Source organism: Schistosoma mansoni, chromosome W, assembly GCF_000237925.1.
Source record: "Schistosoma mansoni strain Puerto Rico chromosome W, complete genome".
NCBI lineage: Eukaryota > Metazoa > Platyhelminthes > Trematoda > Strigeidida > Schistosomatidae > Schistosoma > Schistosoma mansoni.
Genome location: NC_031502.1, coordinates 8,221,330 through 8,237,015, shown reverse-complemented (window position 1 = coordinate 8,237,015; position 15,686 = coordinate 8,221,330). Strand labels below are relative to the sequence as shown.

General features: G+C 32.5%; 1 protein-coding gene and 1 non-coding gene across 2 annotated transcripts; both read right to left on the bottom strand.

The window, feature by feature from the left end:
* Positions 1-3,457: 3,457 nt before the first annotated feature.
* Positions 3,458-3,524, bottom strand: Smp_tRNA_00268_Gln_TTG.1.1. The gene has a single exon. It is a non-coding gene (tRNA).
* Positions 3,525-13,535: 10,011 nt separating this feature from the next.
* Smp_203400 (uncharacterized protein) lies at positions 13,536-14,648 on the bottom strand (the record flags this gene model as incomplete). The annotated part of the gene is made up of 1 exon (XM_018800115.1): positions 13,536-14,648. One exon carries the CDS (start codon positions 14,646-14,648, stop codon positions 13,536-13,538), a length of 1,113 nt encoding a protein of 370 aa, XP_018653961.1.
* Between the last annotated feature and the right edge of the window lie 1,038 nt (positions 14,649-15,686).

The window sequence follows — 15,686 nt, the reverse complement described above, 5'->3', positions numbered from 1 at the left end:
GTTAATTGTCTTTAAGAAATACAGATATTATGATAGAATTCACAGGCTGTCCAGTGCTTCCAGGTTTTCCATGGTGGTCTAGCTTCAATTGACTCATAATCTTAACTATATAAAATTTACAGAGTAAATTGTAGATGTAAATTGTCTAATTCTTCATCTCTCCTCTTCTTTCTTTATCGAGGAAAAATGGCTCTGACATAATTCTTCTACGAATGTATAAATATTTTATATAAGCAGATATCATTTATCATATACATGGTCTAATGTACAGTTTCAGCATTTGTCTTCATGTATACATGAATTTCAGTTGTTACTATACAGGGGAATACCTTAAATTATGGATATAGTTATTGAATAAGATGAAGTCTAAAGTTATTTCCCTTTTTTAAAAAACAAACAAACAACAACCTGGTTTCATTTAATGACAAAAGCAATGAAATTAATTATCGATTGGAGCATTCTGTTTAGATGAGCTGTAAGACAATAGAAAATATTTTTTCATAGACTGAGAACTGAATGTTTATCAATGAGTGCAAAAATAGGTAAGGTATTTGTTTATATGCTTCCACTTCTGTTTGTCTGTACATATGTGCGTTTGTGTGTATCCGAGAGAAAGAGAAGGAAAGAAAGAATGAATAAAAGATTTATCCGCTGAACAGTTAATGATTCGTAATGAAGTCTCATTGGTTATTGAATGACCTTTATTTTCATCCTTGATTAGTTAACTATTCAATTGTTCGGTAAGTAGCTCAATAGTCATACGATCATAACTGAATACATTTTTAATGTAAATAAATTTGTATTCTCAAGATAAATAATACACAGGTTTCAACTATTCGTAATCGAGTTTTGAGACTCGATCTCCTTAGCAGATTATCAGTATAAGTGCTTATTTGATAATCAGCGTATTGTTCTGAGAGTACGTTATCATTTTTACCAATTTACAAGAACACAACAGTATGTATACAAACGTGAACATGTGGCGGAATAGTAAATAATATTGGCGAAGTCACCATTTCCTTTTGAATGTTACAGTAATTTTTCCAATACTTCTGAGGTGAATTTTCGGCTTATGAAGTTAATCTTCATCTTGTTTAACAAAACATTGAATTTGAATATCACACTCTCATACATGGCCTGTTCAATAAATATACAAACTTTATTACTACGTTTATTTGCGACACTTGAAGAAATCAAAAAGTTTTTGTCATACTGAGGTAGCACACAAAAGAAAACAACACTTTTTCACGTAAGTCAAGATTTACAGTGGTGGATGCGAAAGCTGAAAGCGTAATGCAAGACTATGACTAATGCCCACTACTGATATTAACAAAAATATAAAACATGGACAATATTTTGCTTTTCCCAATCCACTCCGGCTCATAGGTCAGAGATGATTTTAAATATAAACAGAATTATTAATACACATTAAAAGATTCAAACAATTGTGGCGAATATAAATTATAAAATGACGAAATCCCCGGTAAACCTGAAAATGAAGAACTTTCGATGTAGTTTCGAATAATGGGAATGAGGATGTTGCAAATATATCTTCAAGATTTTTGAATTTCTATAGTTTTTATCACGGGATTGAAAGTTTTCGTTTCAGTCGCCTTATAGGATCATGACTGAGCATTGCTGAGAATATCCTTACCCTCCGGTGCTCCCTAGTTTAATTGGTTATCGAACTAAGATCAGGCCACAATGTAGAACATATTATCATAAATGTGAAGTATTTTGAAAGGAATAAGATTGATGTATTGTAAGGTGAAACGAAATTTTTTGTTACCCCTATTTACTTAATTGTTGGGTGGAATTCATAAAATTTCTATTCACAAGTAATTATTGACTGACCTCAGACAAAGTTGCTTTTAAAATCTTATTATTTGGTCAATATTCCTCTTCTAAACTACCTGTCTCCCTGTTGTTTAGATAAAGTTTTCTGGAAAAATATTGCTATTCATAGAGTTCCATCTTTCGATGATCATTAATTGCATGTAAACACTAACTTAGAAACGAATTTCATCGCAAACAAATATAAAACCTGGGTGAACATATTAGAAATTGTTTGGATATAACAATCCTGTTGAATTAAAAGCATATGTAAAACTGAGAGGTTATCATATTCAATAAATCAATTATCTTACTCTTAATCGCATCTTATCGATAGTCAATTTGCACCGACCAAGTCGGATAGTGATTATTCTATAATGGATGACATACTTATTAATTTATGGTAAGCAGAGATGGATAGTGGCTAGCAGTGGAATCCAGGACGCGCGTTTCGTCCTATTTGGGACTCGTCAGCTGGATGAACCTGCATCTCAGAGTTTTGTGAATTAAGGCTATATTGAGGCAATACGCACAGTATGCACATATGCCAATTAGAGACTGATCAGTTGCAGTCTTAACAAATCGATGGGAGGATTCAAACAAACAATACTGAATGAATTTATTAATTTATATTTTTCTTCGGTTTTTAAACCAGAAGGCAATGAATTATAGTTACACAATGTAAAAGAATATAAACAATAAAGTTGACTGAATTGATCTTTTACTAAACAAGCTATCAATGATGAATAGTGAGTATTATGGTGTAAGTAAATTTAGTTACAACATCATTTGAGTAGAATATAGCGACGTAAACAAACATAAGTAACACCATTTATTTTCTAAATTCCTATTTTATCTTCTTCACGAATTCTTTCATGACAGATATCTTCTCTCCCTCACAATTTATAAGTCATCCCTTATTCTTACAAGTATTGTCGGAATCTGATAACTGACCACATTTTCTGACCTATTTCTACAATTCTTTATTCAAGATTCTAAAATATTTGGAAGGTTGTGCCGTCACACTACACATTAACGGTCCAAACGTAAAATGTATGTGCAAATGATGAAAATCAACTTACTTAAAAAACAGAATATAAGTGTAAATTATATTTTTTGTGGAACATATATGTGGTGTGGAGTAAGGTGTAAGGATATTATTCACCTCCTGGATAGGTTGACACTACATAGACACTGCACAAACATCACGTTTACTTTCCCAGATTGTTTGAATTCTTTCTATAGATTTTCGATTGTCTGTGGTAAATATATTTCACTTCAAATTAATCAACGAATATTTATACATGTCGACCTATACAAGAATACGTTTTTTTGTAAATAAGTTGAATGTTAAATAACTCATTCAACGATTTCGGCGTAATGGAAATTTTATGTACTTTTTCAATCATAAATCTAGATCATGGAAATATAAAAACTTATAGTTTGATGTACAGACAGTGTTTTCTGGGGTTATACTGAATCTATAATATTGCTCATTCTATATTTAAAAACAGTATTATTGATATAAACAAAGATGGATAGTGGCTAGCAGTGGAATCTAGGACGAGCGTTTCGTCCTATTTGGGACTGGTCAGCTGAATATACCTGCATTCAGAGTTGATGTTCACTCTGGGACTCGAACCCAGTACCTTTCGCTTCAAACGCCATCGCGTAACCCACTCAGCTACTGACTCCTAATAGTTACTTGCTTGTGCGATGGGGTGAAGTTTAAATTAATTTAGTATTGTTTGTTTGAATCTTCCCATTGATGTTTAGGACTGTTAAGAGACTGACTAGTTGAGGAGGACCATCGATGAACGTGGAGGATATGATGCAAATGTGAAGGTGAGGAACGTCAAAGCAAGGACAGAACTCATATAATTGAATGACATGGGGAACTCAAAACAAGTGTCAACCGATATCAAAGTCAGAATCTTCAGTACGAACATCAAGACAATCCTACTATATGGAGCTGAAACGTGGAGAACTACTACAAGCATCATCAGGAGGGTACAAGTATTTATAAACAGTTGTCTATGTGAGATACTGAATGTCCATTGTCCGGATACCGTCAGCAACAGCCTATTTCGAGAGAGAACAAACCAACATCAAGTTGGAGAAGAAATTAAGAAAAGACACTGCAGATGGATTAGAGATACATTGCAGAAATCATCAAACTTCATCACACGGCAAGCAATAACTTGGAATTTTGAAGGAAAAAGAAAAAGAGGAAGAAATATGAACAAATTACTTCACGATTTGTAGCGAGACATCATAACAGTAAATAGCATTTGGAAACAACTGAAAAGGATTGCTAAGGACAGAGTTGGTTGGGGAGTCCTAGTGATCAGCCTATGCTCCTCCACGAGGGTTAACATACGTAAGTCAGTAGGTATAACATGATTATTGATATTATTTGATATCAGGCTTGAGGAGTGCAAGTTAGGGAGTTATGAAAAATTGCTTATTAATGCATGTGTGGATCTCATTATTAAATTCAAACCACATTTGTTTTAATGTTATTCCTTCAAAAATATTATTCATATCCGCCTTAGCATTATTGGGTAATTTTTGACACTTCACCATGGATTACTGACTGTGTTCAAAAAAATTAATTGGAAGTTGTATCATCGAATTAAGCATACAAATAAATTCACTTGGTGTTGTTTGGCTGAATCTTCCCATTGACATTTAGGACTGCAATTGATCAGTCTCTTATTGGTATATATGCATACTGTGCTTAATGCCTCGATAAAGCCCTAATTCATAAGCATGGTAAGCAAAGATGGATAGTTACTAGCAGTTCTAGTCTCAGAGTGAACATCAACTCTGAGATACAGGTACATTCAGATGATGAGTCCCAAATAGGATGAAAAGCGCGTCCTGTATTGCACTGCTAGCTACTATCCATCTTTGTTCATAAGCATACAAATAATTATTCATATATGATCAAATGCTTATCAACAGTATTTATGGGGTCATCTATGAAATATATAGTATTAAGTGTGTTAAATTTACCTGATGTGGAAACATTTGTACTTTAGTTCAGCATATTCTGCATTTTCACATCGATTAAGTATATTACTAAATGAATGTTCAAGTAGTTTGTAAAGTTATGTGTAATTTATTAAACAAATATCTAAATCTAATCAGTGAAGCCATTTAGATCAGATTGTTCATAGCGATTATTCAAATTGACTACATTTGACCGTAAGTGGTTGATGAAACAAGTCAAAAAATTGGTATATTCTTCGAAATTAGGTATCGTCAATGGGATACTCTGAAAAAAGTCGACTTTAACTGAACATCTCTGAAATCGAGTGCACAATTGGTTTTACTGCGCTTTTTATGTGATATAAATCACTAGATTTTGACTTTCTAGTAAATTTTCTTTGATTTCGAATTCCGATTTCTACATCCATGGTTCATATCCACACTTCAAAAATCTACATGGTGTGCACTGCGAAGCAGCTTGAAAATTTTATATTTATCCTTAGCGGAATCAATAGTTCTTAGCTGTTTTTTTACATTGACTGTTCTATTAATCAGTCAGTATTATTTATTTAAAGTTATTTTAAGTTGGTAAAAGTCTTTATAACGGGAAAAAAACTGTGTGGAGGCACGGATCGGTGAAGCAAGAGCATACCTACAACTGAAGAACATGTGGAAATCAAAACAATTGCCAACCAACACCAAAGTCAGAATTTTCAATACAAATGTCAAGACAGTTCTACTGTATAGGGCGGAAACTTAGAGAACTACGAAAGCCATCATTCAGAAGATACAAGTGTTTATTAACAGATGTCTATGCAAAATACTTCGGATCTGTTGGCCAGACACTATCAGCAACAACCTAATGTGAGAGAGAACAAACCAGATTCCAGAGGAGTAAGAAATCAGGAAGAAGCGGTGGAAGTGGGTAGAACACACATTGAGGAAAGCACCAAACTGCGTCACGGGACAAGCCCTCACACGGAATCCTGAAGGTCAAAGGAGAAGAGGAAGACCAAAGTACACAGAAATGGAGACAGACATGAGAAGAGTGAAAAAAAGTTGGATAGAACTAGAAGGGAAGGTACACAACAGAGTGTGTTGGAGAATGCTGGTCGGCGGCCCATGTTCTATTGGGAGTAATAGGCGTAAGTATGTAAGTAAGTAACGCTTTAGTAACGGCAAAAAAAGATGATTAGAATGGTTGAGTGTTTTGATTGAAATGTAATGAATTATCAGTTTGACTTTATGGTGCCTTCATAAATGTACCGCATTTTCAATAAAAGGTATTTCACTCATTCATGCTTATTAATTGATTATTTGACTACTAATGAAACAATGGTAAAGAAAATAAACGCAAAAACTACCCTTAAGCCTAATCACTATGTAAGTATTTTCATCAAAATACTTTGGTTATACGATTTAGTTCATAAAGTGGCATATAGCAGATCTATCAAAATTGACAGCTTAGAATTAGAAAATCATTATATCTCTACTGAGATTGATTTCTTAAAAGATTTTGTACAATTCACTGGTAATGTTTGTTGTGAATTGATGTTATATGGGAAACATTCAGTCCTAAACAGATCTTTTATTTTATTTCACTATTTATTGACAGTGTATAGCAAATGTCCTGGACGATTTCAAGTCAACAATCCCTGAATAAATGTTCCATAGGTTATAAACAGTTCCTGATTTAAAAAATTACGCTTAGATATTCCAATAATAGTTATTAATAATAAAATGCATTTCATAGGCTCTCTCTCCTTCTTCCTCTCTATGTAAAATCACTATTTGAAAATTGTCTGTTTTCTTTATTGTACTGAACTATAGAGCTTAGCAACTATGCATAATTACAAATCTTCATATATGATTCTTAGCTTACCTATTTTGTTGCTGTCTTCAAGAAATTAGAATTTTACTGTAGAGTTATTGATTTAATCGAAATAAACAATCAATATTCAGTAGAAACAAAAATGTTTACCATTAAAACTTGTAATATAAATTTATCTTGTATGGAATCGGCATATTTAAGAAAAATAACATTATCGAAATCTATAAGAAAAGCGTTTGTTCATTAAAAGGATACAATTTAACAGGTTGTTAAATGTTAACTAACCATTCAACAATCGAGTGATATGGAGAGTTGTTCATATCAAGTATAGGACGTAAAGGGACATTATTCTTTTGAGAGTCCATCAATAGTGACCCCTTTGAACATCTTAAACCATCGGGTTCCGTTATACCAAGACTATAAGGATACAATCTAATTAAACAATTATTTCTAGTAACATGATTTATCAAAGTGGAAAAGTTATGGAGCAATAAATAAGAAAACAACTGAAGATATTTGCTGTCTGAAATGATAAATATTATTGAATAATCCAACTTAAATGATGTATCATATCGAAGGGGTAACTTCAATAAGTTTTTTCACAACGTTTTCATTTTTATATAAAATAATGGAAAAAATTCCATCATTTTTCATTAGATATGATAAAGTCAAAATCCCTGATAGATCTAATTGTCAATTAGTGCTTTAGTTCGATTGACAAATTCTGTATAGAAAGCATCATCTAAATTAGAAATTATAAAGTATTACAAGTTTTATTTATTTATTATTATTTAAACATATAAATATTAGTACAAGGAAGCACCAGATATATGTGCGCCACACAAATCTCATTTGGTTTGTGTGAGGGCTGTGATACTGCCAAGGTGCTCAAACCGAAACAGGTGATTTCCTTAGGGGGCCATACCCGGAGCCTTTGACCTAAAGGTCTGATCCACAAGGCAGTGGAGCATCGTGAGGAGATGCAGTCCCATGGTAGCCGGTGACCAACGGTTGATTCATACGCCACTTATCCCCTCAGGATACTGGAGCCCATGTGCCCCATTGGTTTGGAATCAGGGTTTTCCAACTCCCCTAGACGGACTTTCCGTGTACACCAACCCGGTTAAAGCACCGGGCATTCGCTTTTCGTCCTCTCAATTTCGTAAACAACATCCCCGCCACGAGAAGGCAGTGAATAGGACTTCCCCGGCAGTGGCTGTATATTCGTGACCATGTGAGAGCATTTTGAGAGGGAGAGCGGACTCTCCCCACTCTCGGCCGTACCAGGGCATTCGGGGGCGTATTACAAGTGAATAGTGAAAAGCTAATGTTCTAACTTCTTCCAATGCTCCAGATATTTGTGCCTATGTACCGTGAACAGAAAAAAAACAATACGAAAAGTGTAAAAAAGGACTAATTTCGAATGTCGTTTATAATATTAGGTTTTGTTTAAGGGTTGTACTTCAACTCGAAACCGTAAAAGCTTATAGAGAACAAATTTAAAATATATAATTATTATCTCAGAAGGATAATAGTAAAGGAGTACATAATTGTTTAGGATTTTCTTGATCGAACTATCGCCAACATTTTCCCTGTCTATGAAGATTACTTAAGAGTACTGTTGAAGGATCTTCAAAGAGACTATTTTAAACTGACAAATTTCTCATGGTTTTTTTTTTGATGGATTGGTCGATTAAGTCTAATCTCATGTCAAATATATAACTTTATAGTATTGGTAAATATCACCAAAAACCAAATGATTGATAAACATTTACATAGAGGTTCAAATTATAATGTTCACTTCGTCTAATCATAGAACTCAAACGTTTTACGCAAAACCACTGAGTTATGATAACAACACTAGTAGCCTATACCATCGGTTTTGAAATCTAATACTGACCATTAATTATAAATGTAATTACCTTTTAAGAAATAGCGGTATCTAAGATGTATGCTTGAGAAGTTCCAAGGTTACATGCACACAAATCAATTACAGTCCTGAATATCAACAGTTGAAAAATATCAACAAAACAACAATTTTCAAAATGTGATTTATTATTCTATAAACAACAATTCAATTTTCCGAAAAAATTAAAAAAAATATATCCCAATTCTTTTGTTTGCTTGTTTTTTTTAATAATGGGAAAAATAGAATTATTAACAAACAACCCAATAGATAGATAGATATCTCCATTTTGATAAATTATCTTTTCAATAGGTTTTACAATAAACGAAATGAAAAGGAGTAGTAAGTTCATGGTATTTTACTAAAGAGAATGATCAGTAATAATAACCTTGAAAAAAATATTTTTTTTAAAAAAACTAATGATCACATGTTTCGATTAATTTTCATGATTTTGGAGGTTTATTAAAAAAATAAATATAAAAAAATAACAAACAAATTCAGTTGCTAACCTAAGGTATTGTTAAACAAGAAGGGGTTTTGTGGATATTATAGTATTTTAATAGTTGAGATCATGAATCAATTGAAGCTAGAACACCATGCAAAACTGGGAAGCACTGGATGACCGTGTCGTCCTATTGTGGGACTCCTCAGTAGTGCGCATCCACGATCCCGCCTCGCGAGACTCGAACCCAGGACTTATCAGTTTCGCGCGCGAGCGCTTAACCTTTAGACCATTGAGCTGGCCGGCATCCAACGGTGTTAATCTCTAACTTCAACCGATCCACGAAATTGAGCGACACATCCACCAATGTCTTCAGTGGGTTACTATCTCACAGCAGACCTGGTCGAACTACACTGATCCAGTGCTTACAGTTTTTCCATGATGGTCTAGCTCCAATTGATTCTTAATCTCAACTATTAAAAACTTAATAATACGGAAATATACCAAGATTCCACTGGGACAAAATTTTGATTTTTGAGTGGAAAATATTTACTACTAAACAAATATATTACTAGTCAACAGAACTAATTTGGCATAGACGATTATTTGAAGGTTATTTATATCAAAGTCTAGTTAGGCAATCAATGAAAATAAAAAAAGGTCAGATGAATGTTTCGTCCCATAATATGCCCATATACCATCTCACTGAGGAATGAACCCTGTATTTTTAACTTCTATTGCTGACAATTAGAATTCAAACAAGATCGACGGATCTGTTCCTGGAATCAATCAGGAGCCGTAATCAAAAAACAGATGAATCCGATTGCAAGAAGAGCATTAATTCACTGAGGATATTTTTTCTAGTATTCAAGATATTTTCTTAAAATATATAAGAGTATCACATAGAGAACGTATAAAGTGTGCCATAATTATTCAAGCAACTTCACTTCTGTGATTTCAAAATTTGAAAAATTCCCATATTGTGATTTAGAACAACATATATAAGTGAACAATATTATTTTCTATTAGATCCTCATCAGGCTTTACTCTAATATACAGTAATATTTATATGCATACACGAAATTATTCAACCAATCAAGGTAGTTTATGAATCAATGATAACAGTGGAATAGATTACATAACTAAACATAATAAGTGAAAAGTACAAATCGGTAGTGTGATGATAGGTGTACTAGTTGTGATAAGAATAACAAAAGGCTTGAATCAATGTTACATAATAGGAAAATAGGTCAATGATTAGAAATATCATGAATTCATATTATTCTGCACCGGTGCTTGTTCTGATTTTATTTAAATTTATATAAGCACCCGGAAACTCCTATAACTGATTTCGAATACGACTCCAAGGAGATTTCACATATACTCATTGTAAATATCTAGGTAGTATACTAAAGACACATTAACATAAACTTGATAATGTCGTAAAGCATTCATATGACTGTAAATAAAAAATCTCAGTGTTATCTATTACCAGAAGAATGGAACAATGGTAAGCTACGATGTTGTATGTGAACACATTAGTATTCGAATTGACAAATGTGTAAATGGTTTATTACAGATTGAGAACAATCTGTTTAATGGTTGTCCACCAAGTATGAGTTTAATCATGAAGTCCATCAAACTGCACTTAATTCCAGCGATTTTAATCTCCAAACAGACTTCATATAAATTAAGAAATAGAGTATCCTTTTCAGGTTCTATAATTATATATCCAAATTAATAACCCGAAAACATGGTCAGGTTAAAGGCAAAGTACATCGTTAAAAGCATGTAAATTTAGGATTGTCAAACCAAATAGAATAAAATTGTTAATGTTGATATGACTCGTATAGAATGTCAACTCTTGAATCTGTATATATGTTAAGTGAAAATTTAAGATCTGTAATCAGAATAAATATGGGTCAAATTGGGTGAGAGAGATATGATAGTGCTACTACAATTCTATCGAGTGGAAAAGAATTTATCGAAAAAAATATTCTTCGTTCAAATATTAGTCTTTTAATATGATGGGAATCTTTAAACGATTAAACTACTTTCTAATTACTGTCCGTTGTTAGTCTCATTTTGAGTCGCTTACTTTTGCCACTACCATCAGATCAAGCATCTGTATTATCATCCACCTATATGAATTAAACAAAATAAACATCTTTTATTGCATTGTTATTCACTGTCCAATTACACTCAAACGTATAAAACCGAAACTTCATCCACTCAGCACATACATGTCCCTATAAGGAATAATCAAAATTTCAGCCATGAATCTCTGCAACGCGATAATACATGCACATGAAGGTGTACCTGACAACTAGTTCCCAGTGATACATTGCAGCTCGAATACAGTCAAATTTGTCATATTTCTATGATACACAATTATAGTTAACATAAAATACTGACAGAATGAATTCACGTATATCGATTTAATCAAAAGTAAACTCGAATTCACTAGCCATTTATTCGCTGAGCTATTTGTTATTATCTAAAGAAATAATTAGCAGCAATAAACTGCAGACATTATTATCAATCTAAAGAGATGAACAAAAGTGATTTATTCAACGCGATCTAATATTGGTGAAACATTAGAAATGTGATGAGTTCTCGGGAAGTGCGAATCGGGAAAGAACATACTGTTCTACGTTTGCTCTACTACTGACAAATCACTTCACGATTCCCTTAAGAACACTACTTCAAAATATAAATTTCGCAACACCTGATATCAGTCAAACAATCAATCGAATGTTGTGATCAATGGACTGAATTTCATTTGGATGTACAAGGATTTACACGAATAAGAAATAGTGACTGGTGACAATGAAACATCAACATATTATATCGTGAGATTATTACATTTGAAAATGTACACCTAATCGCTGAAATGTTCTTGGTTCGTTTGAACTGGGAGTTGTTGGAAAACCCTATTGATGAGTGTCAGACTACGATAACACAAGTGTCTGAGGTTTCCTGGTTTCAAATAAGATGTGACTAATACTCGTGGTTGAAAATCTCTAAACATAACGGAAATCGTGGATTGGTTGAAGTTAGATATTAACACTGTCGGATGCCGACCAGTTTAGTGGTCTACAGGTTGAACGCTCGCGCACGAGACTGATAGGTCATGGGTTCGAATATGGTGAGGCGGGATCGTGAATGCGCACTGCTGAAGAGTCACACAATTGGACGAATCGGCCATCCAGTGATTCCACGTTTTCCATGGTGGTCTAGATTCAATTATCTCATGATTTCAACTATAATATAATGGAAATCATCACTTATTATTTTAGTTCTTACTGATTGATTGTACAACAAAATGTACTTGGTAAAATAGAACACTAAGAAATACTTCATGATTAGATGCATGTCACCTACAAGTTACCTTCAACACCATACAGGAAACATTGTACATGCTATCACCTCGTTGATGAAAAATCCATTTCATTCACATTACATAATCATGGTAGAATCAAAACCTTACACATTTCGTTATGTGGAACACATACAACCGTTTTACATTTCAAACAATTTATTGTTCATGCATTATAAATTACAAGTCGAACTGTGGATGGAAGAATGTACTTTATTGTCGAGTTCTACAGTTAGAAATACAAACACAAAAGAATGTGAAAAATGAATTTATGAATATTGAAATGACTTAAACATGTGCTAAGTATGAGGATGACACATAGAACATAGTTGTATATAATACTTTTGACATAGTAACTGTCTACTTGTATCCTCCTTCCTATTCTAACTGTTTTAATAAGGATATGTTTGATATATTGGGCCTAAATTCTCACAATTCATGTGTAATATTCCAGTTGTTCTTGGTTTTCCCAACCGAAGTATTTAGAACGAAGTCAGTTCTTTTTAATCAATGTTTGAAAGTGTGATCTTTATAACTTAGTATACCGATGCTCTAAATGTCTGTTCTCCACGACATGATTAATTTCGATGGTATTAAAATTTCATTTAAGTGTCATAATAGATTAGATGCTAATTGAATACCATTTCTTTCGCTGAAGTTTTGTCCGCACTATCAATTGTTAGTCACAGAAATTCGAGACAACAATAAGGTGTTAATATTAAGTAATTTATATTGTATTCAAAAAGACGTCTGAGTCTAAAAGCAATATAATATAATTTATGTGATGTATGAACTAATCATGAGTTTCTAAATGTACTATTATTAGACGAAACAGAAGTATGATGAAACGGTTGCTTTTTTGTAAATTTAATTTCCATTTGTTTATCATCGGATAAGTTGGTTGTTGTTGCTGTTGTCATTATCATTATATTCTCTTAACCGAGGTAATGTCAATGAAAACCAAAAAAATAGCATTTTTCCAAAGTTAAATGCACGTTGTTATCAATAATCCAATGACAAGAAGATAGATGAGGAAAAGATCACTGAAATAACGATGAAAGTAAGAATAATTGTTTGAATTAAAACCACATAACTATTACAAACGCATTGTATATTGTTTTTTTTAACCAGTGATTTCTCTTTATACAAATTATTTTACTGACGTATTGTCTGATATGTTCTGATTCATTGCCTGAGCTATTTTGATGAGGTTTTTAACCTTACACAATAATATTCGACGTAATGGTTTCAGATATATAAAATACATGATTAAATCAATTAATTCTCGTGTAAAATGAAGATTCCAACCAATATCTGCTAAATTATACATTAGTTTTATCCATACATCATATTCTTCATCAATCACTTCTTGTGTATGCGACCATAGAAACGCTAATAAATAAACTGTAGTTTGAGGTAGTGCGGTTAATACATATGACATTGAAAATGCTAAGAGAATAATAGAAATAGATATATGTTTTAATTCTTTCTTATTATGTCCCATAGTATGACGTGTTCGTTTAGTTTGTATGATAAAACGGGTGATAAAAGTAATATTTACTATAACAATTACAATGCTTTGTACTAAGCCTAAATTAGCAAATAATGTATGATAAATTTGTAAATTAAATAACGATTCATCTATCCAACAAATATGAAATTGTCCAACTTGTATCCAATCAATTACAATTAAAAACGGTGACATCATTATACTACTGATAATTAAAACAATTAAGCATATATACCATGCATGACGATTTGATAAATGTAAGAATTTCACTGGAAAATATATACTCAAACAACGATCAATAGCTGAACATAATATTAAATTACTTGTTAATGTTGTACTCAGTGAATAAGTGAAACGACATATGCGACAAGCTATTCTTGATGAATTAAATATGAAGTAATAAATTCGTCCGTTGGTTGTATATGGTAAACCTTTAGCGGGAAATAACCATAACCAAGCAAATAAAATATTCGTCAATATATTGGAACAACTCAGACAACCAGTATAGATTAACTGGCGCGGTATAAATTGTAAACATTTAAATATAATCGTTATAACAAGACTGTGTGTAATTAAACCAAGTCCACATATGACTGGTAATAAATATGCCGACCAGACACCAAGAACTTTCGTAACAATACATTGTACTTTATTCACATGACTTGAATTCACATCAAGTTGCCCACATATGCTGACTAAATCCGTAGGTGTATCGTAGAAAACGTATTCATCAATTTTATCGTACGGGAACATATATAGGAAGTTGTTTCGTTTACTGTTTCTAGAAATCTATAAAAAGGAAATGGCTCAGTTTTCCCACGCGACTATATATATATTTTTAAAAGACCAATCCCATAAAAGAGCTGCCCAAAACAAAAAAACCATTGTATGATAACGTGTTTTGAATTGAAAAATGCATAGTAACAAATTTCATTAATAAATAACAGAAATCGGTGAAAAAAAAACAATCAAAATAATTCATCAAAAATACCAATACTAATACTCATCTTAACATTCCTATTACTCTTGCTGCCAGTGAATATAAATTTCTTTCAATGATTCATCAAATTATCTGACAACTGTAATCACTGCGAAGTAATTGGCAGGTGAACAGTTATAGGAGATATGTTAGTGCTTCCATAATACCACAACAGCTATAAAAGGACTGAATTTAGGCTAAACCTTCATCACATACACGTCCATTGTATGGAACATATCCTTATTAAAACAGTTAGAATAGGAAGGAGGATACAAGTAGACAGTTACTATGTCAAAAGTATTATATACAACTATGTTCTATGTGTCATCCTCATACTTAGCACATGTTTAAGTCATTTCAATATTCATAAATTCATTTTTCACATTCTTTTGTGTTTGTATTTCTAACTGTAGAACTCGACAATAAAGTACATTCTTCCATCCACAGTTCGACTTGTAATTTATAATGCATGAACAATAAATTGTTTGAAATGTAAAACGGTTGTATGTGTTCCACATAACGAAATGTGTAAGGTTTTGATTCTACCATGATTATGTAATGTGAATGAAATGGATTTTTCATCAACGAGGTGATAGCATGTACAATGTTTCCTGTATGGTGTTGAAGGTAACTTGTAGGTGACATGCATCTAATCATGAAGTATTTCTTAGTGTTCTATTTTACCAAGTACATTTTGTTGTACAATCAATCAGTAAGAACTAAAATAATAAGTGATGATTTCCATTATATTATAGTTGAAATCATGAGATAATTGAATCTAGACCACCATGGAAAACGTGATTCACCACATG